Raw genomic sequence first — 25,816 nt, 5'->3', positions numbered from 1 at the left:
TTGCATTTAAAAAAGTTTATAGGTTTACTCCTGTTGTGAGTTCTTTCTTCCAAGTTTAATGGCGTTATACAGTAGGAGGAGAGAGACGCCTACTTTTCATAACATAAGCATCATCATAATGGGTCAGATTCATCAAGCCCAGTATCCTGTGTCCAACAGTGACCAATCAAGGTCACAAGAACATGGCAAGATCAGAAAGAGTAGCAAGATTCTATGCTGCTTAACCCCGGGGATAAATCAAATTGTATGGACACTTCTTACCATTCAGGGATATCACATCAACTATACGTAAACAAATCCCTGCAAAAACAGATTTTTGAATTACTTTTTTCAGAGTGTCACTATATACTCAATCATCTCATTATAAAAAAAGAGCTTTTTTAAACCTTCCGAATAAGACAGACTTGGAGCATTTCTCTTTTTTTTTAATGCAATAGCTGCCCAATTGTCATCGGTCTTGTCTTTATAATTTTTCTTCAAATCACTTAGGGGCGGGCCCTTTTACCAAGGTGCGCCTAAAAGTGGTCTGCACTTGTGTAGGTATGTGTTTTGGACATGCGCAGGTCCATTTGCTCAGTGTGCCTCAAAAAAGGGCATTTTTTAAACCAGAAAATAGATGTGCGGCAAAATTAAAACCAGCGCACGTCCATTTTTGGGTTGAGACCTTACCACCACCCATTGACTTAGCGGTAAGGTCTCACATGCTAACCAGGAGGTAAGCGGACAGCACGCCTAAACTGCCGATTACTGTTGGGTAAGCGCCACATGGTAGAAAATAGAAAATATTTTCTACCATACGTTTTGGGTGCACATCAAAAATGGAATTACCGTCCGGAACATGTGGTAGCTGGGTAGTAGTGCCAATTTGATGCATGCTAAATGCTGTGTACTTAACTGTAGTAATGCTGCTATCACTCAGACTTGCTGCCGACATGGCCAAGTTTTGAATCTTCTTCAGAGTAGCAGTCCGCTATGATAGAAACAGGAACAATTGGAAAATAAACTCCAAATAAGATAAATATCTTCCAAACAGTGACAGACACTTACATATTGTACCAGCAGCCTTCTTTGCCAGCAGCTAAGATGGTGGCGGTGTCTTACTGCCACTCTTCAAAACACAAATATTTTTTACCACATGATTGGCCTGACAGAATACGATTGGTTAGCAAAGTCCCAAACTTAATTCAAACAAGAGACCACCACTCCAGTTCTGCATTCAGCCCAAATGGATATACAGATTTAATTGATAAATCTATCATTGTTCTATGTAGTTAAAAATTTGTTCAGCATTCCCACCCTCCCACCTTAGATGAACACTGTCGGAGAGTGATTGACAGGATTTCATATCTTGTCAAGAGTGTTTAGAATCCAACCAATGTTCTAAGAAGGGAAAATATGTGTGTTTCCCTGTTGAAAAGGGAGAACATAACATAAGAACTGTTGATGAAGCAAACACAACAGTGGAGGTAGCAAGAAAAGCTAGATTCTTCAATATCTTTATTTATTGTGAAACTACACTTGACTCAACTTGGCTGTGTTTCAGCTATAAAGCCTGTAGCAGGAGTCTAAAAATAAAATCAATGCAAATATATACAATACCAAAATTAAAAATGTTCAATATATATATATATTACAAAAAAATAAAAAATATAGGGGCTTTTTATGAAGTGGTGGTAGCCATATCGCTGTGTTACCATGTGCCTAATCGAACCTACCACTGGGCTTGGTCAGGAGCCTGATGGTAGTTCTGGTTTCTAGCGTGCAATAATTAGGGTGCTAGAAAATACTTGTTATTTTCTAGCACAGGGGGTGTGCCCGGCAGTAATCGGGCAGCATCGGTAAGGACTCCTCCAGGAAATGGTGGCACAGCAATTGTTTAACTCACCACATGGCCATTTCCTTTTTTTAAAGGCTTTTACCACCAATGGTAAAAGGGGGCCTTGGTGCTTGGCAAACCTGTGCACCGATGCCACTACAAGGCCCCCTTTACCACCATTTGATAAAAGGGCTTCATAATAAATAAATAAACAATGGTTAAAAATTTGATAAGATCATAGAAGCAGTTGATACATCTAAATGAATGACAAAAGTTTAAACAAATATCATTTCATGGGTTCATATATAAATACACATACCTCATAAGAATTTTTTTTAAATTAAAAAAAAACATCATAAAATGAAACTGAAAAAGGAGAGAGGGAACTGTTCAAATATATACAATTATGGGGCTCATTTTCAAAAGAGAAAAACATCCAAAAAGTATCATAAAGCACCATTTGGATAGATTTATTATTATTACATTTCTATCCCACATTATCCAGAACAGGCTAGAGTATTGGTTATGTTGAAGCAAATAAGATGGCAACATTAATTTATTGTCCTTTGATAAGATATGTACTTTTTTCTCTAAACATCCAAATCAGTATTTTCAAAAACTGTTTTGCAGACATCTATCTATCCATTCCATCTGTAGTGCATCCAAATAAAAAGGGGGCATGTCAGGGGAATTTCAAAGGCAGGATTAGGGTGGGCTTAGGGTGTGCCCAACACTTGGACAATTTTAAGCCATAATGGAACAAAACCAAAATGTCTAGGGCGAAATCTTCAACATTGTGGTGTAGACCTGTTTTTCTAAAGAATAAGATACAAAATGTTGCCCTAAATGACCACTGGAGGGATTCAGGGATGACCACCCTTACTCCCCCAGTGATCATTGACCCTCTCTCACCCCCCAAAATATGAATAAAAATAGTACTCACCAGCCTCTATGACAGCTTCAGAAGTTTTAGCAGGTCCGTTAAAGCAGCATACAGGTCCCTGGAGTAATGTAGTGATAGGTACATTGCACTGTAGACAAGTGGACCCAGGCCCATACCTCCCCCTACCTGTTACACTTGTGGTAGAAACTGCAAGCCCTTCAAAACTGACCAGAAACCCACTGTACCCATATATAGGTGCCCTACTCACCCATAAGGGCTATTGTAGTGGTATACAATTGGGGGTAGTGGGTTTTGGATGAGTTTTGAAGGCCTCGGCAAGCAAGAAAAGGGAGCAACAGTGAGATGTGTACCTGGGAACATTTATATGATGCCCACAGCAGTGCCCCCTAGTGTGCCCCATTTTTCTCCTGATATGTCTGGGGAACCAGTCTGTTAAAAATGCTGGCCCCTCCTACATCCCAATGGCTTGATTGTGTGTGTTTTTAACTTGTTCATTTTTTTTTTTCAAAAATGGCTTAAAAGATAAAGGCTCAAAGCACAAAACCTTGTTCAAAATGGTATTCAAAGTATAAAACCTTCTTCCTCAATGGATGGCAGCAAGTGCTCCCTCCTGAAATGGCTGCTCGGTAAATGGTTTACTTACCGCACAACCATTTCTTGTAAAAAAAATACAAAAAGACAAGGCTTCTTTTACAAAGTCGCAGTACTGATTTCCAGTGCGGTAAATACAATGAAGCCCATTCAATTCCCATGGGCTTCATCGCATTTGCCAAGCAGGAATCAGTACCGTGGCTTTGTAAAAGGAGCCCACAGCCTTTTACCCGCTGCGGTAAAAGGGGGGCCTCGGTGTACATCAAAAACACTCAATGATGCTAGTGCGGGCCCCCTTTTACTGAAGCTTAGTAAAAGGACCCCTTAAGTTTTGTGGTATTTCCTAAGGGAATTAATGGGTAGTCCTACCCATTAATACCCTTTCACCTTCAGTGGAGGGACTAGGCACCATATATATATAGGGGGGCTGACAGAGCTTGCCCCAGTGGCTCCTGCCAGGCTGCCTCACCTCCAAATCCAGAGACACTCCTGAGGAGGTGTTACATAGTCATCTGTCAAATCTCCCTTCAGTTGTCTCTTCTCCAAGCTTAAGAGCCCTAATCTCTTTAGCCTTTCCTCATATGAGAGTTGTCCCACCCCCTTTATCATTTTGTTGACCGTTCTTTGTAACATTTCTAAGTCCATTATTTGTCTCAGCTATTATTCATTGTATATAACTACAAATCTTACATTAATGTGAATTGTTCATGTTAGTTGAATGTTCAAATGCATGTTTGTTAGGAGTATCATTAGTATTATGCTAACATTGGGATCCGTTTACAAAGGCGCGCTGAAAAATGGCTTGCGGTTGTGTAGGCGTGGGTTTTGGATGTGCACTGAACCATTTTTCAGTGCACCTGTAAAAAAAGGCCTCTCTAAAATTTTTGCCGAAAATGGACGTGTGGCAAAATGAAAATTACTGCGCGTCCATTTTGGGTCTGAGACCTTACCACCAGCCATTGACCTAGCGGTAAAAACTCTTGCGATAACAGGGCAGTAATGACCTATGTGCACCAAATGCCACTTGGCATGCCGAAAATAAAAAAATATTTTTCAGATGCGCATATCGGACACACGGCAAAAATGAAATTGCTGCAAGAGCCACGCGATAGTCTGGCGGTAACTCCATTTTGGCATGCGTTGGGCACCCATAGATGCTTACGCGGTATAGTAAAAGGGCCCCATTGTATTATATCTCTGGTATTTGAATTCCAGTGCTGTTAAAAATGTATATTTTTGATACTGTTTTATGGTAGTTCTATTATTTGGTTTCAAGTTTACCTCATTTATTGTATTTAGTTTATTCTTGGTTATTTTACTAATGTTATGCTGTTAACAAAATTGAAAATTTCATGTTAAACTGTACCTGCTGTACATCACCTTGGGTGAATCTCTTCATAAAGGCGGTTAATAAATCCTAATAATTGCATAAATAAATAGATAAATAAAATTGTGAGAAATTTTATATAGTACATTTTCCCAGTTTGTATCTCAGCGCTGATTGAAGAAATTAATGGTAGCCAGATTGGCACATGCTTTCCTGCCAAAACTACAGGAACTCTGTATTCCCCCTGTAATGACTGTACAACTTCACATGATGACACATATCTTCTGACATACTGCTGCACACAGACACAAAAAGCTTTTTATTAAGCCAAGAAATTACAACCAATCTACCCAAAGTAAGAGTTTAATTCTTATATGTCACACATGCAAAATGCGACTTTAGTAACTTGTTCTATTTCCTTCCTTCAGGGGAGGATCACATCTTGCTAGAGATAGCTCTGAAGTCCAGACTGGATAAATCATTTTAATGAAACACATGGGACCTTCAGAGAACAGAAGCAGAGTCAACCACATGTGCATTTCAGACTCCCAGGGTTTATTTTGAATAACCGAGAATTCTGGCGCCTTTGCTAGTAACTTTCCTATGCAACTAATGTGCAAATTGTAAATATTTATCTTTTAAATCTTTGATGCAACAGTATTTTGTTGTGCTTAACCACTGGTTCACTCTTTTGACTTCTTTAATATTAAGATTGTCCAGATATGTTATAATTTGCACAATTCATGGCACACAGAAAGTTTAGAACAATATTATTTACTGTTTTGATGAATTTTAAAATAAATAGGTCATTTATTTTTATTGGTCAACTCTTTATTCATATACCTTAGCAGGTCAATACTCAAAGGGACTGGCAGCAACCATGAAGGGGAAAATTATATCAAGTCAGTTTCACGTGTATATGGTCACATATAGATGGAAACGGCGTCTTACAAAATACTGACTAGCTTAGAATTATGCACCATGACATGATGCTGTGTACTTTTGCTAGTAGGCTTGTACAAGGTCAGAGTTTGGACATGGCATGGGTAGAGCTCAGAAGTGCATGCATAGACCACTAAGTATCTAAGTAGAGGAGGAGCCAGAAGCAGAGAGAAAAGAGAGATCTACTGTGTCTATAAATGTTATAGGTCTATATTGGCCCCACTATTACTTAAAGTTTTCAATTGGATTTCCACTAATACCATACTTCCTCTATCTTGGAGACTGGCAAATATTACCTTACTTCTTAAACCACACAAGGATCCACAAAGTTGTGGATCATACCGCCTGATCTCCTTATTGGGAACTGATTACAAGATCACCACAATCTTGGCCACATGACTACAGAGGGTACTACCACACTTAATACACGCTGACCAGGCAGGATTCATTCAAAATAGACAGACTTTTGACAACACTAGGCGAGCACTCCATTTAATTGAGAGAGTGCAGGACCTTGGTGGGCCTGCGATCTTCCTATCTCTGGATGCAGAGAAAGCCTTCGATAGAGTCCTTTGGATATATCTTTTCACACTTATGGAGAAGCTGGGATTCGTGGGGTGCTTTATGCAATGGGTTCAAGCACTATACAGGCAGCCATTAGCTCAATTAAAAATTAATAACACCAATACCTCACCCTTTGAATTGTTCCGAGGTACACGGCAAGGCTGTGCACTCTCACCACTCTTATTTGCGCTTTCTATGGAGCCCTTAGCCATACTCATTCGGGACTCCCTTCTAGTGCAGGGAATGCATGTAGGGCAACTAGAAACTAGGATTATGTTGTTTGCTGATGATGTACTCCTTACCGTACCTAAACCACAGACTTCATTACCAGCAGTTTATAGATATCTTAGCATCATATAGTGAAATAGCAGGCTTTAAAATTAATGTACAGAAATTGGAGCTAATGCCTGTTCAGCTATCTTCAGAGTTGCAACTATCATTGAAAACTATCTTCCCCTTTAAATGGACCCACCGGTAAATTAGATATCTGGGGGTTAATCTGACGCCAAATGTTAGTGATATATTTCGAGAAAACTTTCCCCCTAAACTGAAGGAGCTATTCTTGGAGTTGGAGAGGTGGGGAGGCCTTCGGCTATTCTGGGTGGGTAGGAAAACGGCGGTGAAGATGACGTGTTGCCTAAGTTATTGTATTTATTCATGGCCCTGCCAATCCATATAACACCCTCTTTCTTTAAGTCACTTAATAGAAAAGTCGTTGCATTCATCTAGAGCAAGAAACCCCCAAGAGTAAACAGGAATTTCCTTTACCATTCTAGACAGGACGGCGGGATGGGGGTACCAAACTTCATATTGTATTTAGGGCAGCCCTATTTCAAACATTGGCTATATCGCAGAAGGGGCTCTTTAAACCATGGACATACATTAACCAACATATGTTGGGAAATACTCCCCTTTGGGTGGTCCCCTGGCTTCCGTTACCACTATTGCGGGGGCTCCTCCCCAGATTGGGAGGTCAGATGGGAGTGGTGTTGAGGGCATGGGCGAAATGTAGAGCGAATATGTTTCCTGATCGGAGGTATCATTTATCAACCCCCTATTATGTATGCCTTAGGCTTTCCCCCAGGTAAAATGGACTATACATACCAAAGGTGGGCAGCAGCATCCCTTCGGGAATTGGGGTAGATCTGGGAAGAGGGAGAATGTATTGCGTTTGAAGCATTGAAAGAGGAATATGGGCTGCTGGACAGAGATAGCTTTCAGTATATACAAATTAAAGATTTTATTCACCGTAAAACTAAAGCTGATTTAATGTTACCAGAAACTGAGCTGGAATGTGCAATATGTTCAGGCACTGGCAGAGGGGGGATCTATAGGATATATCTTGCCCTGATACACAGATCCCAACCTCTGCTTACTTGTCAAAATTAATGAGAATCGATGTTATCTTCTAATTACGACCATACAACATGGTCAAAGACATTTAAATATTTACTGAGACTCTCTGTGGCAACCCCCTTAGTGGAAAATGGTTATACAATGTTATATCAGTGGTACTTAACTCCACACAGGTTATCTCGCATATTCAAGACAGGGTCAGCAGCATGCTGGCGCCAGTGTGGGGAAACCGGTACCTTCTGGCATATCTGGTGGGCATGTCCAGTTATTCAAGGGTTTTGGACAGATCTTCACTCTCAACTGTTGAATGGCCTCCCTGGGCTGCCAAACCTAGAGCCTGCCGCCTGCCTCTTGAATGTACAACAACCTGGAATTAAGAAAGATCTTGATTATCTCATTTCCCATATCTACACAGCAGCTCGGATAGTGATCGCAAAGTACTGGAAGCAAGCCACAGTGCTGTCCGTTAAACAAGTTTTCCTCGAGGTGCTCTATTGTTGTCTTATGGCTAAGCTCACTGCCAAAAAGCGGGGACAAATTATACAATTTTCTACATTAAGGACTCCCTATATAAAATGGTGGGGCATATCAGTCTGAAGGTGTAGCGCTGGTACAGAGACGGGTTCTTTTCTTTGAGAGTCACCACATTTGAATTTAATGGGCTTGGTTAATTTCTTGAGGGGAGGGCGGGGGTGGGAATATGATGGGGGGGGAGGACATATGGTATGGTAATACTGCAATAGATTTGAAAGTTGTTATGTTTGTTTGTATAACTGTTCACAAAGATTGATAATAAAAGAGAATTACAAAACAAAAATCTATTATCCTGCACTTTTGAAGGCACTGCCTAGCCAACTGGATAGTGATGGCACAAGGAAAGCAAGTTTGGTCCAATGAGGACTAATACAAAATAACCTGTACCTTAGCTGGGCTCTAGTATTACCATATTGAAAATGCGACCATACCATGTCTTTGTGGTTATGTTCCACTGATAAGTTAAATGATTAACTGGCTTTCATTAAAGGATTATTAAACCTTTGGATGCATGACTAGGAACAAAAACACACACTTATTTATGCAATATCACTAGTCCTCATGTACAGCCACAATTTTGCCTTTCTAATTTTGTATAATAAATTTTGTAAATCAATTTTATGTTTTTAGACCCCTGAAGAAGGCTTTTTGCCAAAACATGGACCATGTCGGGTCCTAATAAACTTGTTTTGAAGCTCCTACTCATTTGTTGGGCTGGTCATTTGGATTTGGTCTTCTTCCACACTTGGTCTGCATTGTTTGTGTTTTTGTGGAAGGCGGGGATCACCTTTTTTCCAGCATTTTATAAAGTCCACTGCAGTGCCCCCAAGAATGCCCTGTTGCTTTCCTGGGATGTCACTTTTCCACCATTCTACCTGATGTCACGCTTTCTATTTTTTTTTTTTTATAACATCCAAGCCTTGTGTCTATTGTTTTTCAGTAGATTTGGGCTTTGAATTCAGATCTATAGATAAAAAGGAGGTCTCATTACATATATCTAAATACCTGAGTGCTATTTTTCTATACTTCATAGCAAGAGTGTACATTCCCTAATTATCTGCCCCAATGCAACTGAAGTTTTTATCTCCTCAGTGCATGTAAATGGTTTCATCACTGTGTGAATTCTTTGATTCCACGTGAGGCTTTCTTTCCAACCAAAGATTTTACTACACTCAGAACATGTAAATGGTTTTACTTCTGTGTGTATTCTCTGGTGCATTGTGAGGTTTACCTTCTGACCAAAGCTTTTACCACACTGTATACATGCAAATGGTTTCTCTCCTGTGTGGACTCTCTGATGCACTTTGAGATTTACATTACAAATAACGCTTTTACCGCACTTAGAACATGTGAATAGTTTCACTCTATTGTGGATTTTCTTGTGTATTTTGTATGTTTTGTATTTGGATATTTTTTGTTTGAAAATAGATCAAAAATTAAACTGTCCAAATCACAAAACATTTTTCCAAACAACATTTTCAAAAGGAAAAGATAGACTTTTTTTTTGTAGAAAATGACCTTCTTTCCTGTTTTGATTCCAAATTCAGACTTAGACATCATATCCAAAAATGCCCCTCATGCACTTGACTTGCTCAAGGTCACAAGGAGCTGCAGTGGGAATTAAACCCATGTTGCCAGGATCAAAGTCCGCTGCACTAACCATTAAGCCACTCCTCTATTTTGGGCATTTTGCATTTGGACATTTTTTGTTTGAAAATGGACCAAAAAAATAAAACGGCCAAATCACAAAACACTTTTCCCAAACAGTATTTTCAAAAGGGAAAGACAGATGTTTTTGTTTGTTGAAAATGACCTTCTTTCCTGTTCAGATTTTGGACATTTTTGTAAAACGTCCAAATTCAGACTTAGACATCATATCAAAAATGCCCCTCCACATGGCTTAGTAAAAGGACTCCTTTGTTATCTTTAAACAAATGAGGGATCTACATTAAAATAAATTATGTATTTTTATTATTTTGACTTATAAAACCACTTTACCCTGAAGCATGCTCCAAACAGAATAATCCATTTGTGCCTCAATAAAAGCAAACATAAAGGCATATAGGGTCAGATTCTATATATGACACCTAGAAAATCCGTGTGGAAAACATTTTCACCTAAGTGTATTCTATAAAGGGTGCCTATATTTAGGCAGTATATAGAATATGCTTAATTGATATCCTAGTGCCTAAAACTATATGCTTCTATTTACACAAATGAAAACATGGCATAAATCCTGGCACATTGGTTCGTATTTTATAACTATGCATATAAATTTTGGAACACCCACAAAATACCCATTTCCTCATCCATAAGCATGCCCATTTTTACCTGTGCACATTTGAATTTAGGCACAGTACGTTACAGAATATGCCTAGCAGTTTATGCACGTAAATTCTAATTATTGCCAATTAGTGCTCTTTATTGCTTATTAAGTGCTGTTAACAGCGCTGATAGGCATGTCAAGTCAAATAAGTTACGCATGTAATTACAGAATGGAATTTGGCGTGGTACACTATCCTGCTTATAATCAAACGAGAAAAACGCCCAAGTTCCGACCTAAATCGGGAGATGGACGTTTATCTCACAAAAACGAATAACACGGTATAATCTAAAGCCGAACTTGGACGTATTCAACTGCACTTCATCGCGGAAGCATACAAAGTTGACGGGGGCGTGTTGGAGGCGTGGTGAAGGCGGGACTGGGGCATGGTTATCATCCGAACAGAGATGGGTGCCTTTCGCCAATAATGGAAGAAAAGTATGCGTTTGTAGCTAGAATTTAGGGCACTTTTCCTGGACCCTGTTTTTTCACGAATAAGGCCCCAAAAAATGCCCTAAATGACCAGATTACCACCAGAGGGAATCGGGGATGACCTCCCCTGACTCCCCCAGTGGTCACTAACCCCCTCCCACCACAAAAAAATGATGTTTCACAACTTTGTATTTTCACCCTCAAATGTCATACCCACCTCCCTGGCAGCAGTGTGCAGGTCCCTGGAGCAGTTGTTAGGGGGTGCAGTGGACTTCAGGCAGGTGGACCCAGGCCCACCCCCCCCCCCCACCTGTTACACTTGTGCTGGTAAATGGGAGCCCTCCAAACCGCCCCCCAAACCCACTGTACACACATGTAGGTGCCCCCCTTCACCCCTTAGGGCTATAGTAATGGTGTAGACTTGTAAGCAGTGGGTTTTGAGGGGGATTTGGGGGGCTCAACACACAAGGGAAGGGTGCTATGCACCTGGGAGCTCTATCACCTTTTTTTTTGTTTTTGTAAAAGTGCCCCCTAGGGTGCCCGGTTGGTGTCCTGGTATGTGAGGGGGACCAGTGCACTACGAATCCTGGCCTCTCCCACGAACAAATGCCTTGGATTTATTCGTTTTTGAGCCGGGCGCTTTCATTTTCCATTATCGCTGAAAAGCAAAAACGCCCAGCTCACAAATTGTCGAATAAAACATGGACGTCTATTTTTTTTGAAAATACAGTTCGGTCCGCCCCTTCACGGACCCGTTCTCGGAGATAAACGCCCATGGAGATAGACGTTTTCGTTCGATTATGCCCCTCCACGCACACTATATAGAATCTGGGGGCTAGTGCAGTACTAAAATCCACAATACAGAACTGCAAATAACAAAGCAAGCTCTGGAGAACTGACAAAAATATTTGAATTATAACTCTTCCCCCCTTCATAGACCACTCAAAAACTCCCCAACCCTCCAACTCCCCTTACATCCCCCCAGATCCCCTCCTAACAAAGAAAATGCAAAACTTAGGTTTAATAAAATAATATAACCTCATAAGTTTGTCATTGTTTTTAATAGCAAATTGCTATTGTTTTGATCTCTTCATTATTTATTTATTTATTACATTTGTACCCCGCGCTTTCCCACATACAGCAGGCTCAGCGCAGCTTACATTGTAAAAGAAAGTATCTTACATGGTAGAAAATAAAGCAAAACAAGAAAATGTAGGAAGAGTATTATAAACTGTGATGATCATAACTACTTACATAGTGGAAAAGCATTACAAAGGATATGTGAAAAGAATATTAAGAACTGAGAAAAAACATAGTGGCAACAGAGCCCAGGAATATATGAGTGGAATAGGGGGTAGACAAGGATAGGATAGGTAAAAGGGAAGGAGATTGGGAGGGAAATGGTAAAAGGATGGAGGGGAGAAGATAAGGGATTGAGTATAAGGGGATTTGAGAATAAGCCAAGATAATAGGCCAGATAGGCTCATGCCATCTCCTGACATTAAATCTTCTTGATCCAGCCTAACAGCAGAGGGAATAATAACTGAAGCTCCCCTGCTGTAGGAATGGGGGGCAGAGTCAAGATGGCCACAAGTACCTGAGCTCGACTGACTGGAACTTTGGCCTCTGGTAATAGTTGATTTTTCCTTCTTACCTTTATGCCATATACTAAGTATAAGGGGCAGTTAAGCCCACTGCCTCCATGGGCCATACTTAGACCCCAGTCCAGCAGACCATTGAGCAGTTTGCACTCGGGAGATTGCACAGTGGTTCTGGAATTTGACACCCGGCTGCTCCCTGAGAGGAAGGAGAGCTTGGGCTTGGACTACTCTTTTTCTCCTCTGATCTGCAAAGCACCCCCATATCCAGCGACAATGCAGGATCAGGCGCCAGATGATCTGGTTGTGGAAATCACTTCTGGAACTCTGGAGCTAGATGGCTCATTCTGCAATCTCTGGCCCTGAGCTGCGTGACCCTGGTTGGCATTTGGAGGGTGCTCTGCAAGTTGGAAGCAATGCTGGCTAAAACATCAACGGATGTTTCATCTCTCGTAAAATTGATTTATTAACCATGAATATGGACAAAGTTAAAGAGGAATTTTCAACAGAGCTCCAACAAGTTAAGAAAGACATACAGATTAATTAAGATGTTATTGCTGCTACGACTAGGACAAGTTGAATATACACAGGAAAATCGAACAATTGGAAAATTTCAACAGGCGTTTAAACCTCTGTTTCTTAAATTTTCCTAATGTGCGTGGTATGGCTCCCTTGGATATACTGAAAAAATATTTAATTGAAGTTTTGAAGTATTTGCTGGATCTAATTCCTTTTATAAATAAGATTTACTTTTTACCAGTTTCTTCAATAAATAATGGTAGTGATACCTCCCAAGAAATGTATAAAAGGAAGAGCGGATTGAAAATGATGGAGTGAATATAAACAATTTAACAATGGAAAATTATACTGTTGGTGTGATTGAGCATTCTACATTGCTTGTGATATTTGTCTTTGAGAATTATCTGAACTTTCTTTTATGGCTATACTTTAGGAGGTCACAGGAATTATGCTTGGGATAGAAGGTTTGGATCTTTCCAGACATCACAAAAACAACACAAAATAGAGGGTCATCTTTGCCTCCAGCTTGATGTGGTATAAAGTAATTTAGGATAACATGAGAGTATTTTACGTGTTAATAGTCTTCTTTTTTTTCTCTTTTTTTATTGTGTAGTCCTTCAAATTATTTGTCTCTGCTCCCACTTTATTGAGGTCTAAGAAAGAGATGGGATTGTTTTCCCTTATGTTCTCCAATTATTGGCTATAGGTTAATATATATTTCTCTGTGTTGCTATAACAAGATTATTCTTGTGCTATTCTTTGTAAAACTATAAATAAGGAAAAAAAAGGAATGGAGGGATGGAGCGCTGGTGAAAAGCTGACATGAGGTAGGAGATGAGGCGAATGCTGTTTGGGCTGGGAAAAGAGAGAAATCAATTCAAGGGCTGGGGGACTGTTACTGATGTAGGAGTTAGAAAGAAGAGTTTTGGGCTGTTGCTGATGTAGAGGATTGGGAGGAAGGGACCAATACTGATGCAGGGGTATTGGAGGGCTGTTGCTCATGCAGGGGTTACTGCAAGTAGGAGACTTTTGTTGATGCTGAGGGCTAGAAGGAGGCTGTTGATGCAGAGGGCTGGGAGAAGGTGGGAAGGGGGCTGATAGTGAGGCTGGGGCTGGGAGAAAGGGAGCTGGCACTGGAAATTTGTGCTTTGGGTCACTGAATGCAATCCACCTAAAAAGCTAGTAAACATATTTTTGCAATGTGAATACACCAATCAACCTTATTCTTTTCCATCCCTAAAATTCCAAACTATGTACACATAGAATCAGAAGTCCTAATTATATGTATATTTAGGACCACCACCTATCTGGATAACATCACTGAATATATACTTTTTTAAACACCAGGGCTGGCATTATAAAAAAAACAGTGTCTGCCTGGACTGCAAATCACCCTGTGTATTTTTTTTTTATTTTTTATTTGCAAGAAGTCTTTATTGTGCAACAAAACTGTATAATCATAACATACCAAAGTCAGTAAAAAGGGATAATACAGAAATTTGTCAAACAGAAAAAAAAAAGCAGTGTTCCCCTACTGAACTGTTCTTCAGGAAATCCTCCCCTCCATATAACAATCTACAGTTTCGCCTTTTCTTCAATAACGATACAGAACTTCGATTTTTTTCAAATTTTTAAGTTTTTTGTTTTAGTTCTCCCCCTCCCCCTCCCCTCCCCCCTCCCAGCCCACCCCCCGATGGATACAATAACCGAAATATTTTCGGTACACTCACTTCAGTAACCGGTAAGATCTCACAGAACACCGTCCGGGATTTGATTCCATACTAAGTGCCACTTCCCCATGTGGTGTTTACGTTCAGCAAGTAATCTCTCCATCTCTCTCACGTATCTTAGTTTATACAACCACTTAGCAACCGATGGCACTCCCTCACGTTTCCAGCTGGATGCCACTACCACCCTTGCTGTGGCAACTACATGATTCGCAAGTTTCTGCTGGTGTGGCGCTGTCATTTTAAGAAAATTATGGTACAGGAAATGCCAAATGTTTATTCCCCCTGGCTAATTAATTTGTATTAATAAATATAACAGAAACCTTCAAAACAATTTTAAACAAAAATTATCACTCTCATTATTCATATATATATAATTATTTTTTTTTAAAAATCCAATAAATTATAGAAAAATTTTTTTATGTTGTGCTCAGTTTTTGGTGTATTGCTGTGGACTGATAATCCAGGCTTAGCAGGAACACCACCCTTACATCATAGCACATCCTACCTCCATCCTAATAGTATTGTTCAATAGATGGGCAAAGTCCAAAAGAATATAATAAACTTGATGTTCAAAAAATATATAAATAGCAATTACTTAACTTAAGTAGAGATGTGCAGAAAAAAATCTTCTTCCTGCCAAGTTCTTGTCCACTGCAATGCTTTTTTCAAAAAAATCCCTCTGTGCAAGATGTAAGACCATAAAGGTCACAGTTCAGCAGTTTCAATTCCCTACATGGGCCATGTTTCGCCAGACTAATGGCGTCTTCAGGGGAACTGATCTGAAATGCAGGTTAAAGATTTTATAAAACCTAGCATTTTACCATATCTAAAATAAGTGCAAAACAATCTCACAAAACTTAAAACTTAGAGTGTATTCCATTATAGTGGAAAATTCAAAATGTAACTCACTGTTCAGCAATAATTATATATATATGAATAATGAGAGTGATAATTCTTGTTTAAAATTGTTTTGAAGGTTTCTGTTATATTTATTAATTTAAAAATTTGAAACCGTTTTTCTAAGAACACCCAGAATTACGTTTGGTAATTAATTTGTATGCCAGTGAAATCAAATATTGAATCTTGCAGTGTGAAATATATATTTATATGTACATTATTAAGTGACGTGATGAGTCTGTTATGATTCTAAATATATTTCCTTGGCTAGTAAGAGAACGTGGTGGTTCAGATATGCTAGGGACTCTTACAGTACTTATACATACCCATATAAGTTAATGTGTGTATTTAATATGAACAGAATCAAATAACCTGAATGATCAAATGCAATATACAATTATTACATTAGAAAACAGAATGAGATTGAAAATGAACAAATTATGTTTTGTATTTTTCTTTGATTGTATAGGTCGCAGTATTAATGTGAAATCAGCAGGCCTAATTGGAAGACATGGTCCGCAATCAAAGCAGCCATTCATGGTTGCCTTTTTCAAAGCAAGTGAGGTCCTCCTTCGCTCTGTCCGAGCAACCAGCACAAAAAGAAAAAATCCCAACCGCAACAAATCTGGTGGTCACCAGGATTCCTCTAGGATGCCTAGTATTGGTGGTAAGATTAATGGGTCAATATTCAGCTATTATATTCAGTGGTGTTTTTTTTTGTTTTGGAGTGCCAGCCATGGCACTTAAAAAAAATCCAGGTATTCAGCACCAGGATCCAGATAACGTCTGGTGCTGAATATCAGTGCAATGATCGGTGGTTATATGGATAATTTGCTGATTTGCTTAAGGAATGTCCCTATACTATCTAGATAATACCTAGGTCAGTGGTCTTCCCTAATATTTAAGTGTGTGTGTGGGGTGGGGGGCACTTTGAATCCAAATGAGCTGAAGGAGATCCAACAAATATCTTCCCACATGAGGCCTCAACACTGCTGATTAGTGTGTGTCAATGACATTCACACCACCAGCATGTCTTCAGACTTTTCATTGTATCCTCAAAGTGGTCGGCATTTCCATATGAACATAAGAATAGCTACACTGGATCAGACCGAGGGTCCATCTATCCCAGGTACAAGCAGTGGCTTTCCCCATGTCTATCTCAATAGCAGACAATGGGGTTCATTTTCAAAAGAGACAAATGTCCAAAAAGTGTCATAAAGCACTATTTGGCCAGATTTTTTCTCAAAACATCCAAATTGGTATTTTCGAAACCTGTTTTTCAGATGTCTATCTATACATTTCATCTGCAGTGCATCCAAATCACAAGAGTGTGTGTCATGCGCATTTCGAAGGTGGGCTTAGGGCGTGTCTAACACTTGGGCATTTAAAAGCCAAAGGAACAAAATCAAAACGTCTAGGATGAAAACTTTAACATTTTGGTCTAGATCTGCCCTAAATGACCAGATGACCACTGGAAGAATTCAGGGATGACCCCCTAACTCCACCAGTGGTAACTGGCCCCCTCTCACCCCGAAAAAATGAGAATAAAAATAGTACTCACCAGCTTCTTTGACAGCCTCAGATGTTATAGCCTGGTCTATTAGAGCAACATGCAGGTCTCCAGAGTAGTGTAGCAGTGGTTGAAGTGCACTGTAGACAGGTGGACACAGGCCCATATCCCCCCCCCCCCCCCACCTGTTACATTTGTGGCGGAAACTGTGAGCCCTCCAAAACTGACCAGAAACTCACTGTACCCACATATATGGGCCCCCTTCCCCCATAAGGGCTAATGTAGTGGTGTACACTTGGGGTTAGTGGGTCTGGGTGGGTTTTGGAGGGCTCAGTAGGCAAGATAAGAGAGCAACAGTGAGATGTCTACCTGGGAGCATTTATATTAAGTCCACAGCACTGCACCCTAGTGTGCTCCTGGGATGTCTGGGGGACCAGTCTGCTAAACATGCTGGCCCCTCCTACATCCCAATGTCTTGATTTTCTTCGTTTTTCACTTGTGCATTATTTTTTGAAAATGGCCTGAAAAGATAAAAGCACCATGCACAAAACCTTGTTACAAATGGTATTTTTGAAAAAAAAGATAGACATTTTGCTTTTCAGATTTGGGACATTTAGCACAAAACATCCGAAGTCTAATTTAGATGACATGTTGAAAATGCCCCTTTACAGAATTTTCCTTCTTTTTTAAACCTAGAAACACTAACTGCTGATACCACATCCTCTGGCAAGGAGTTACAAAGCTTAACTATTTGTTCGGTGAAAAAATATTTCCTTCTGTTCATTTTAAAAATAGTACCATGTAACTTCCTTGAGTGTCCCCCTAGTCTTTGTGCTTTTTGAAAATGTAAAAAATTGATTTACATTTACTCATTCTACACTACTCTGCCATCTCTTTTCCAAGCTGAAGAGGCCTAACATCTTAAGAGGGGCATAATCGAAAGGGACACCCTAAAACCCACTACCTACAACTGTACACTACTACCAAAGCCCTTACAGATGAAGGGCCACCTAGATGTGGGTACAGTTGTTTTCTGGTGGGTTTTGGAGGGCTCGCTGTTTCCTCTACAAACATAATAGGTAGGGGGGATGGGGCTGGGTCTGCCTGCCTGAAGTGCACTGCACCCAGTAAAACTGCTCCAGGGACCTGCATACTGCTGTGATGGACCTGAGTATGACATCTGAGGCTGGCATAGAGGCTGGCAAAAAATATTTTTTTAAATGTTTTTTGAGGGTAGGAGGGGGGGGTTAGTGACCACTGGGGGAGTAAGGGGAGGTCATCTCCGATTCTCTCCGGTGGTCATCTGGTCATTTCGGCCACCGTTTTGTGCCTTGGTTGTAAGAGAAACAGGACCAGGTAAAGTCGTCCAAGTGCTCGACAGGGATGCCCTTTTTTTTCCATTATGATTTGAGGACGTCCATGTGTTAGGCATGCCCAAGACCCGTCTTTGCTATGCCTCCAATACGCCCCCTTGAACTTTGGCCGTCCTTACGACGGAAAGCAGTTGGGGACGTCCAAAATCGGCTTTCGATTATACAGATTTGGACAACCCTGGGAGAAGGGTGCCCATCTTCCGATTTGTGTCGAAAGTTGGGCGTCCTTCTCTTTCGAAAATGAGCCTTTAAGTCTTTCCTCATATGAAAGGAATTCCATCCCCTTAATCATTATGGTCACACGTCTTTGAATCTTTTCTAATTCTGCTATATCTTTTTTAAGATACAGCAACCTGAATTGAAAACAATACTCAAGGTGAGGTCGCATCCTGGAGCAATGCAGAGGCATTATAGCATTATTGCTTATATTTACCATCCTTTTGCTAATAATTCCTAGCATCCTGTTTCCTTTTTTGGCCACTGCCACACACTGGGCAGATTTCAGCGTATTCCCCCGGATTCTATATAGCGCACCTAGAGATCCACACCGAAATCCAAGCATATTCTGTAACAACACGCGTAACTTAATTGGCTTAGCAAGCCAAATCAGCATTAACAGCACTTAGCAAGCAATAGTGATCACTAAATGGCAATAATTAGAATTTACATGCACAACTCGCTAAGCATATTCTGTAACACAGTGCGTGTAACTTCTGGTGCATGCAGCAAAAAAGGGGCATGGTTATGGGCAGGGAAATGGACATTTTGTGGGCATTACAAAATTTACATGTGTAATTATAGAATATGGCCCGGTGCACTTAAATCTATGCGCCAGGACTTACGCCACCCTACCCCTCTAGCCACCCAACCCTAGAGTGACATGTCTTATATAACCTCCCTATCAACCCACTCATTACTTTACCTCACCCATTTCTATTCTTCTATCACCTTCTCCCACTACTTCAACCAGAGTTACACCTAATCACACTGACCACCCTTCAACATCTTCAGTCCTTCTGTGACTGTTCTCTTGTGCTTGACTGCTTAAATATTTTAAATTTAAATGCTTTACTTTTTGTCTATTAGATTGTAAGCTCTTTGAGCAGGGACTGTCTTTCTTCTGTGTTTGTACAGCGCTGCGTACACTTTGTAGCGCTCTAGAAATGTTAAATAGTAGTAGTAGTAGTAGTAAATGGACACGCATAGTTTTAGGTACTGGGATATCAATTAAGTATATTCTGTATACCATGCCTAAATCTAGGCGCAACTTATAGCATATGCTTAGGCAAAAATGTTTTCTGTGTGGATTTTTTAGGCCTCAAACGATATACTGTAGAAATTGTTCCCTTAATGCTAAAGGGTTATCTTAAAAATCACAAAAAGGAGGAAAAGATCTCAAACTGCCCGGGTGCTACGGTGGACTTCCCACCAATGTCTTCAAAGCACTCACCAGGCTATTCATCATCATTGGCCAAAATCCTCTTCAAAATCATTTTTAACTTTTTTTCTGCTTTTAATATTTCAAAACCTTTATTCAAAAGTCAGCATGTAAATGCCAGAAACAAGTTTCAAGTAATTTAGCTTAGCTTCTGAGTTGATCAAGCTGCTGAACACCTAATATAGTGACTCCCAACGGGGACCCGTTTCGTCCATCAACTTTCTCAAGGGAGGTGTAACAGGTGTTTTGTCAAATTCTTCTGACTATCTTATCAGCACCATATATAGAATCCCCCCTCATTGTCCACAATGACACCTAGAACTTTTTCTTGGGTGCTGAATCCTAGGGTGGAACCTAGTATCAAATAACTATGACTTGGATTATTCTTCCCAATGTGCATCACTGCACTTGTCAACATTAAATATCATCTGCCATTTGGATGCCCAGTCTTCCAACTTCCTAAGGTCTTTTTGCAATTTTTCCACAATCCACATCTGTTTTTTTGTGTGGGGGGTTTAACAACTTTGAATAGTTTTGTGCCATCTTCCAAATTAATCACCTCACTCATCTTTCCCATTTCCAGCTCATCAATAAATATTTTAAATAACACTGGTCCCAGTACAGATCCCTGGGACACTCCACTATTCACCCTCCTCCACTGAGAAAATTGGCCATTTAAACCTACCCTCTGTTTTCTATCCATCAACCAATTCCAAATCCACAACAGAGCATTGCCTCCTATCCCATCAGTTCTTAATTTTCTCAGGAGTCTCTCATGAGGGACTTTTCAAACTCTTTCTGAAAATCTAGATACACTTCAACAACCAAATATCTTCTCTTTGCCTATTGAGAAATGCCTTGTCTTTCAAGAATGTGGCAATTTCTCTCATCCATTTCCCACTTTCTGCTGTAAGATTGGGAAGAGAGGCAGCGCATAGCAGAAAAAAAAGCCTGAATGATCATGAGGGCCATCCCAGAGGTCTCCAGGGGCCTTGCATTGAAGATCACTGGCCTAGATGGACCATCAAACATTTAGCAAACTATGCAGATAATGTCTGAATTTCAACGGATAGCCCCAAACAGCACCACTTAATCCACATAGCAAATTCTGTGATCCAGTTATATGGTGTTGACTATTGAACCCCATCCCCCTAATTCTATAACAGGATGCTTACATTTATATACCACTTGGTAACATAAGTGTACAGACTACTGTCATGTTCACAAGTGTACACTTATAGGTGTAAGTGGCAGCAGAATGCCTAAGTCCTATTCTGTAAGGACACACGTAAGTGGTATAGGAGGAGATTATATATATGGTGCCTAAAAAAATTGGCGATGAAATCAGTGTTGACTAAGAGGGGCATAATCGAACAAGGCCGGCCATCTATAATGACAGCCCCATAAAGCGGCGTCCCCGACCGTATTATCGAAACAAGATGCACTGTTCTATGTGTGTCCAAATCCCATACTTAGAGAATAGCAATGCTTTAATCTCTTATTATATCATAACTTTGCAAATGCCTAACATATGGTGCCAAGTTATAAAATCCCCCCCCCCCCGTTCTTTTCCAGCTTAAGCTGAAAGATAGAGGTATTCAATTTATATTTTTGTTGCATTCATGTCAATCCATAAGCATCTACTTGCCTTATTATCAAAATTAACATTTTTATTTCTGTCCATAGATTATAATACAAGTGAACAAAAACAAGCCTGCAAGAAGCATGAACTTTATGTAAGCTTTCGTGATTTAGGATGGCAGGTATGGAATCCATTTTTTCCTCTGGTTTAATTTTTATAGTCTGTAGATTTTTTTTGGTCACTGTTGCCTGATATCCATTATATTGTCTTGTGATTTAGAGGTCCTTTCACTAAGCTGCAGTAAAAATTGGTCTTAGTGCGCCCTTATGCGGGACTTTCCCGTGCAGTAAGGCCATTTTTACTGCAGTCAGAAAATGGCTGATTTTCCATTTTCCCCAATTAATGGCCGTGTGCTAATGTGGCAATTATCAAAAATTAGCATGTGAGCCCTTATCGCCATCCATTTTGTAGGTGGTAATGGCTCACATGCTAATCCCACGCTAATCTTGCATTAATCAGTTAGTGCGCCATAATGTGACTGTGCTAACTGATTCACTCTGTCATACCTATTCTATGCCCCCAGACACGCACCCTCCAAGAAAAATTCAGGAATATTTTTTAGCATGTGGTTTGTGCATGCACATTGGGATTTTACCACAGGATGCTTTGGTGCATCCCACAGTAAGCCCTTTTAAGGTGTGGTAAGTACATATTCGCATTTACAGCAGCTTAGTAAAAGAAACCTTAGTGAAATGGGAGAAATTAATGAAAACTGACTAGAGTCAATTTTCATTAGGCTCTCTAATTTACTTTCCTAAAATGTGTGCAGCTATAGAGTTCTTGAAAAGGATGGGAAAAATCTTGGCACTCATTTCCAAGCACATAGACTTACAAAGGGGCATTTTCGATATGACGTCTAACTCAGACTTTGGACATTTTGCATGTCCCAAATTCGAACAGCAAACATAACCATTTGCTAAAAAGCAAAATGTCTATCTTTTTTTTTTCAAAAACACCGTTTGTAAGAAGGTTTTGTGCTCTGTGCGTTTATCTTTTCTGGCCATGTTTGAAAAAAAAAAACAAAAACGCAAAAGTGAAAAATGTAGAAAATCAAGCCATTGGGATGTAGGAGGGGCCATCATTTTGAGTAGACTGGTCCCCCAGACATCCCAGGAGAACAATGGGGCACCCTAGGGGCCACTGCTGTGGACATCATATAAATACTCCCAGGTACACATTTCACTGTTGCACCCTTACCTTGTCTGCTGAGCCCTCCAAAACCCACCCACACTATCCCCAACTGTACACCACTACAATAGCCCTTATGGGTGAAAGGGGCAATTATATACATAGTAACATAGTAGATGACGACAGAAAAAGACCTGCACGGTCCATCCAGTCTGCCCAAGAAGATAAATTCATATGTGCTACTTTTTTCATTTGTACTGTCCTCTTCAGTGCACAGACTGTATAAGTCTGGCCAGCCCTATCCCCGCCTCCCAACCACCAACCCCGCCTCCCAACCACCAGCTCTGGCACAGACCGTATAAGTCTGCCCAGCACTATGCCTGCCACCCACCACCGGCTCTGGCACAGACCGTATAAGTCTGCCCAGCACTATCCCCGCCTCCCAACCACCAGCTCTGGCACAGACCGTATAAGTCTGCCCAGCACTATGCCTGCCACCCACCACCGGCTCTGGCACAGACCGTATAAGTCTGCCCAGCACTATCCACGCCTCCCAACCACCAGCTCTGGCACAGACCGTATAAGTCTGCCCAGCACTATCCCTGCCACCCACCACCGGCTCTGGCACAGACCGTATAAGTCTGCCCAGCACTAGTCCCCCCTCCCAACCACCAGCCCCAGCACAGACCGTATATGTCTGCCCACACTAGCTCCGCCTCCCAACCACCAGCTACAGTGGGTCAGTTTTGGAGGGCTCACATTTTCCACCTAAAGTGAAACAGGTAGGGGAAAGTATGGGCCTATGTCCACCTGCCTACAGTGCACTTTACCCACCACTACACTACTCCAGGTACCTGCATGATGCTCTAATGGACCCGGCTATAACATCTGAGGCTGACAGAGGCTGGTGAGTACTATTTGTATTCACATTTTTGGGGGGTGGAAGGGGAAAGTTACCACTGGGAGAGTTGAGAGGGTCATCCCTGAATCCCTCCAGTGGTCATTTAGGGCACCTTTTTGTGTCTTATTTGTTATAAAAACAGGTCTAGACCAAAACAATTAAGTTTTTGCTCTAGACGTTTTGATTTTGTTCCATTATGGCTGTAAAATGTACAAGCGTTAGGCCCTAAGCCCACATTCAAAATGCCTCTGACATGCCCCCCTTGTGATCTGGATACACTGCAGATGAAATAGATATATAAACATCTGCAAAACAGGTTTCAAAAATACCGGTTTTGATGTTTAGAGCAGAAATGCATACAAACGGTGCTTTATGACATTTTTTTGGACGTTTTTCTCTTTCAAAAATGAGCCCCAAAGAGGGGCATAATCGAAAGGGGAGTCCATCTTTAAGGACGTCCATCTTCGAGAACGTCCCCGTGATGGGGCGGTACGAACTGTATTTTCGAAAAAGATGGGCGTCCATCTTTCGTTTTGAAAATACGGTTTGGACGGACCAAATGCCAAGGATTTGGTCCTTTCTGAGATGGGCGGGGTTTTTTTTTTAGTGATAATGGAAACTAAAAACGCCCAGTTCAGAAACGTCCTAATCCAAGCCATTTGGTCGTGGGAGGGACAAATGTACAACACTACCATAGCTCTTAGGGGTGAAGGGAGCAACTACATGTGGGTACAGTGGGTTTTAGAGGCCTCCCATTTACTACCACAAGTGTTACAGGTGGGGGGGGGCGGGGGGATGGGCCTGGGTCTGCCTACCTGAAGTGCACTGCAGTACCCAATAAAAGTGCTCCAGGGACAGGACTTGTTGCTGCTGTATAACCTTGGCACAGCAGTTCACACCTGAAGACTAATCTCGCTGAAAATGTCCTTTATTTGAATAAGCACGTTTACTCACAGTTAACTGCAGATCAGAGGTTGTGCCCCACTGGCAACGAGTCTCCCTGGTACTGAGATTAGCAGTAGCTCCGAGCTGGCAGAATTGTGTACAATGCCCTCTTTCAGCAACATTCAAGGTAAGAACTAAGTGCTGTAACGTGGCTAACACATGAAAGGGATCTAAAACTGTCTTACAAAAATGGCCACTACCTCATGGACTACCTTATGGAAACATAACAGGGTACACTCTGACCCAGTAAGCAGAGGGAAAAGCACCATGGGAGTAGAGCCTACCAACATTGTGAGCATTTAACACAAGCTAGTGGAATCACGGAGCCCAATACCCTACACCCACCACAATGATGTGACTCTGCAGTGCCCATAACAGAAAAGGTGTCACACTCACCTGAGACCCACATCAGAACCAGGGAAAGGCTGTCAGAGGATAGAACACATTCTGCTGTCATGGAGGTGAGTACAGCATTTGAGGTTGGCATACAGGCTGTCGCGTTCTCGAGGACCTTGGCATACTGTCAGGCTTCTTCCCCGGGAGCACTGGGTTCGTGAGTCCTTGGGCCACTACCGTGGAGCGGCAGTGGCAGGCAAGATCACCTTCAAGGTAGAGATGTGACAAGACTGGACCGGAACCCGGGACTTGAGTTCTACACAGGAATACACGGAACTGGAACGCACTGGACGGGTGCGCACTGGAGTGGAGCCCGCTGGATTGGAACGCACTGGAGTGGCCCCACTGGACTGGAACATACAGGAGTGAAACCCGCTGAACTGGAACACACTGGACCTAGGCTTCACCTACGCTTAACCACCTTTCCCCGAGGGTTGAGCCCTCAGGTTCGGGCAGCCGGCAGGACTTACAGGAAAAACCGGAACTGGAACTTGCAAGCAGGAACAGCAGGAATCAGGATCCAGAAGTGCCCCCAGGCACCTAGGCGAAAGCAAGGCAGACAGGCAGAGAATGTCCGGGTTCCGGCAGCAGGCAGGTTCAAAGCAATGGTCAGGTCAAGGAACAAGACTATGGCTGGAGCTTCAGTATCAAGGAGTACTGGCAACAGACTGAACAAGGGCTGAAGCTCCAGAAGCAAAAGAACACACACGGGAACACCAGCAGGCTAAACACAAGAAGACTAGTAAACTGTACATAAGCTAATAGGAAAGCTATGCCCAAGCAAACCAGTCATACACAAGAAACATACACTTAGCAAACACAGGAAAGCTGTACACAGGCTGACAATGCAAAGCTGTGCCCAAGCTAACTAGTCATACACTAGAAACACATACACAGAGCAATCCCAGGAGAACTAGTAAAGCTGTACACAGGCTAACAAGCAAAGCTGT

At 41.3% G+C, this 25,816-nt stretch overlaps 1 protein-coding gene across 2 annotated transcripts in view; it reads left to right on the top strand.

Moving 5' to 3' along the window:
* The window catches only part of BMP5 (bone morphogenetic protein 5), a 155,694-nt gene that overhangs the window by 106,923 nt on the left and 22,955 nt on the right, over positions 1-25,816 (top strand). The window contains exons 4-5 of one of the 2 annotated variants that reach the window (XM_030198981.1): positions 16,003-16,200; positions 21,541-21,617. In XM_030198981.1, the coding sequence (XP_030054841.1) occupies positions 16,003-16,200; positions 21,541-21,617 (275 nt within the window). The remainder of the gene's footprint in view (positions 1-16,002; positions 16,201-21,540; positions 21,618-25,816) is intronic. The other variant, XR_003941659.1, reaches the window with a different exon arrangement.

Source organism: Microcaecilia unicolor, chromosome 3 (genome assembly GCF_901765095.1).
Source record: "Microcaecilia unicolor chromosome 3, aMicUni1.1, whole genome shotgun sequence".
Taxonomy (NCBI): domain Eukaryota; kingdom Metazoa; phylum Chordata; class Amphibia; order Gymnophiona; family Siphonopidae; genus Microcaecilia; species Microcaecilia unicolor.
Note: the sequence above shows the minus strand (reverse complement) of the source record. Positions and strands in the feature narration are given on the sequence as shown.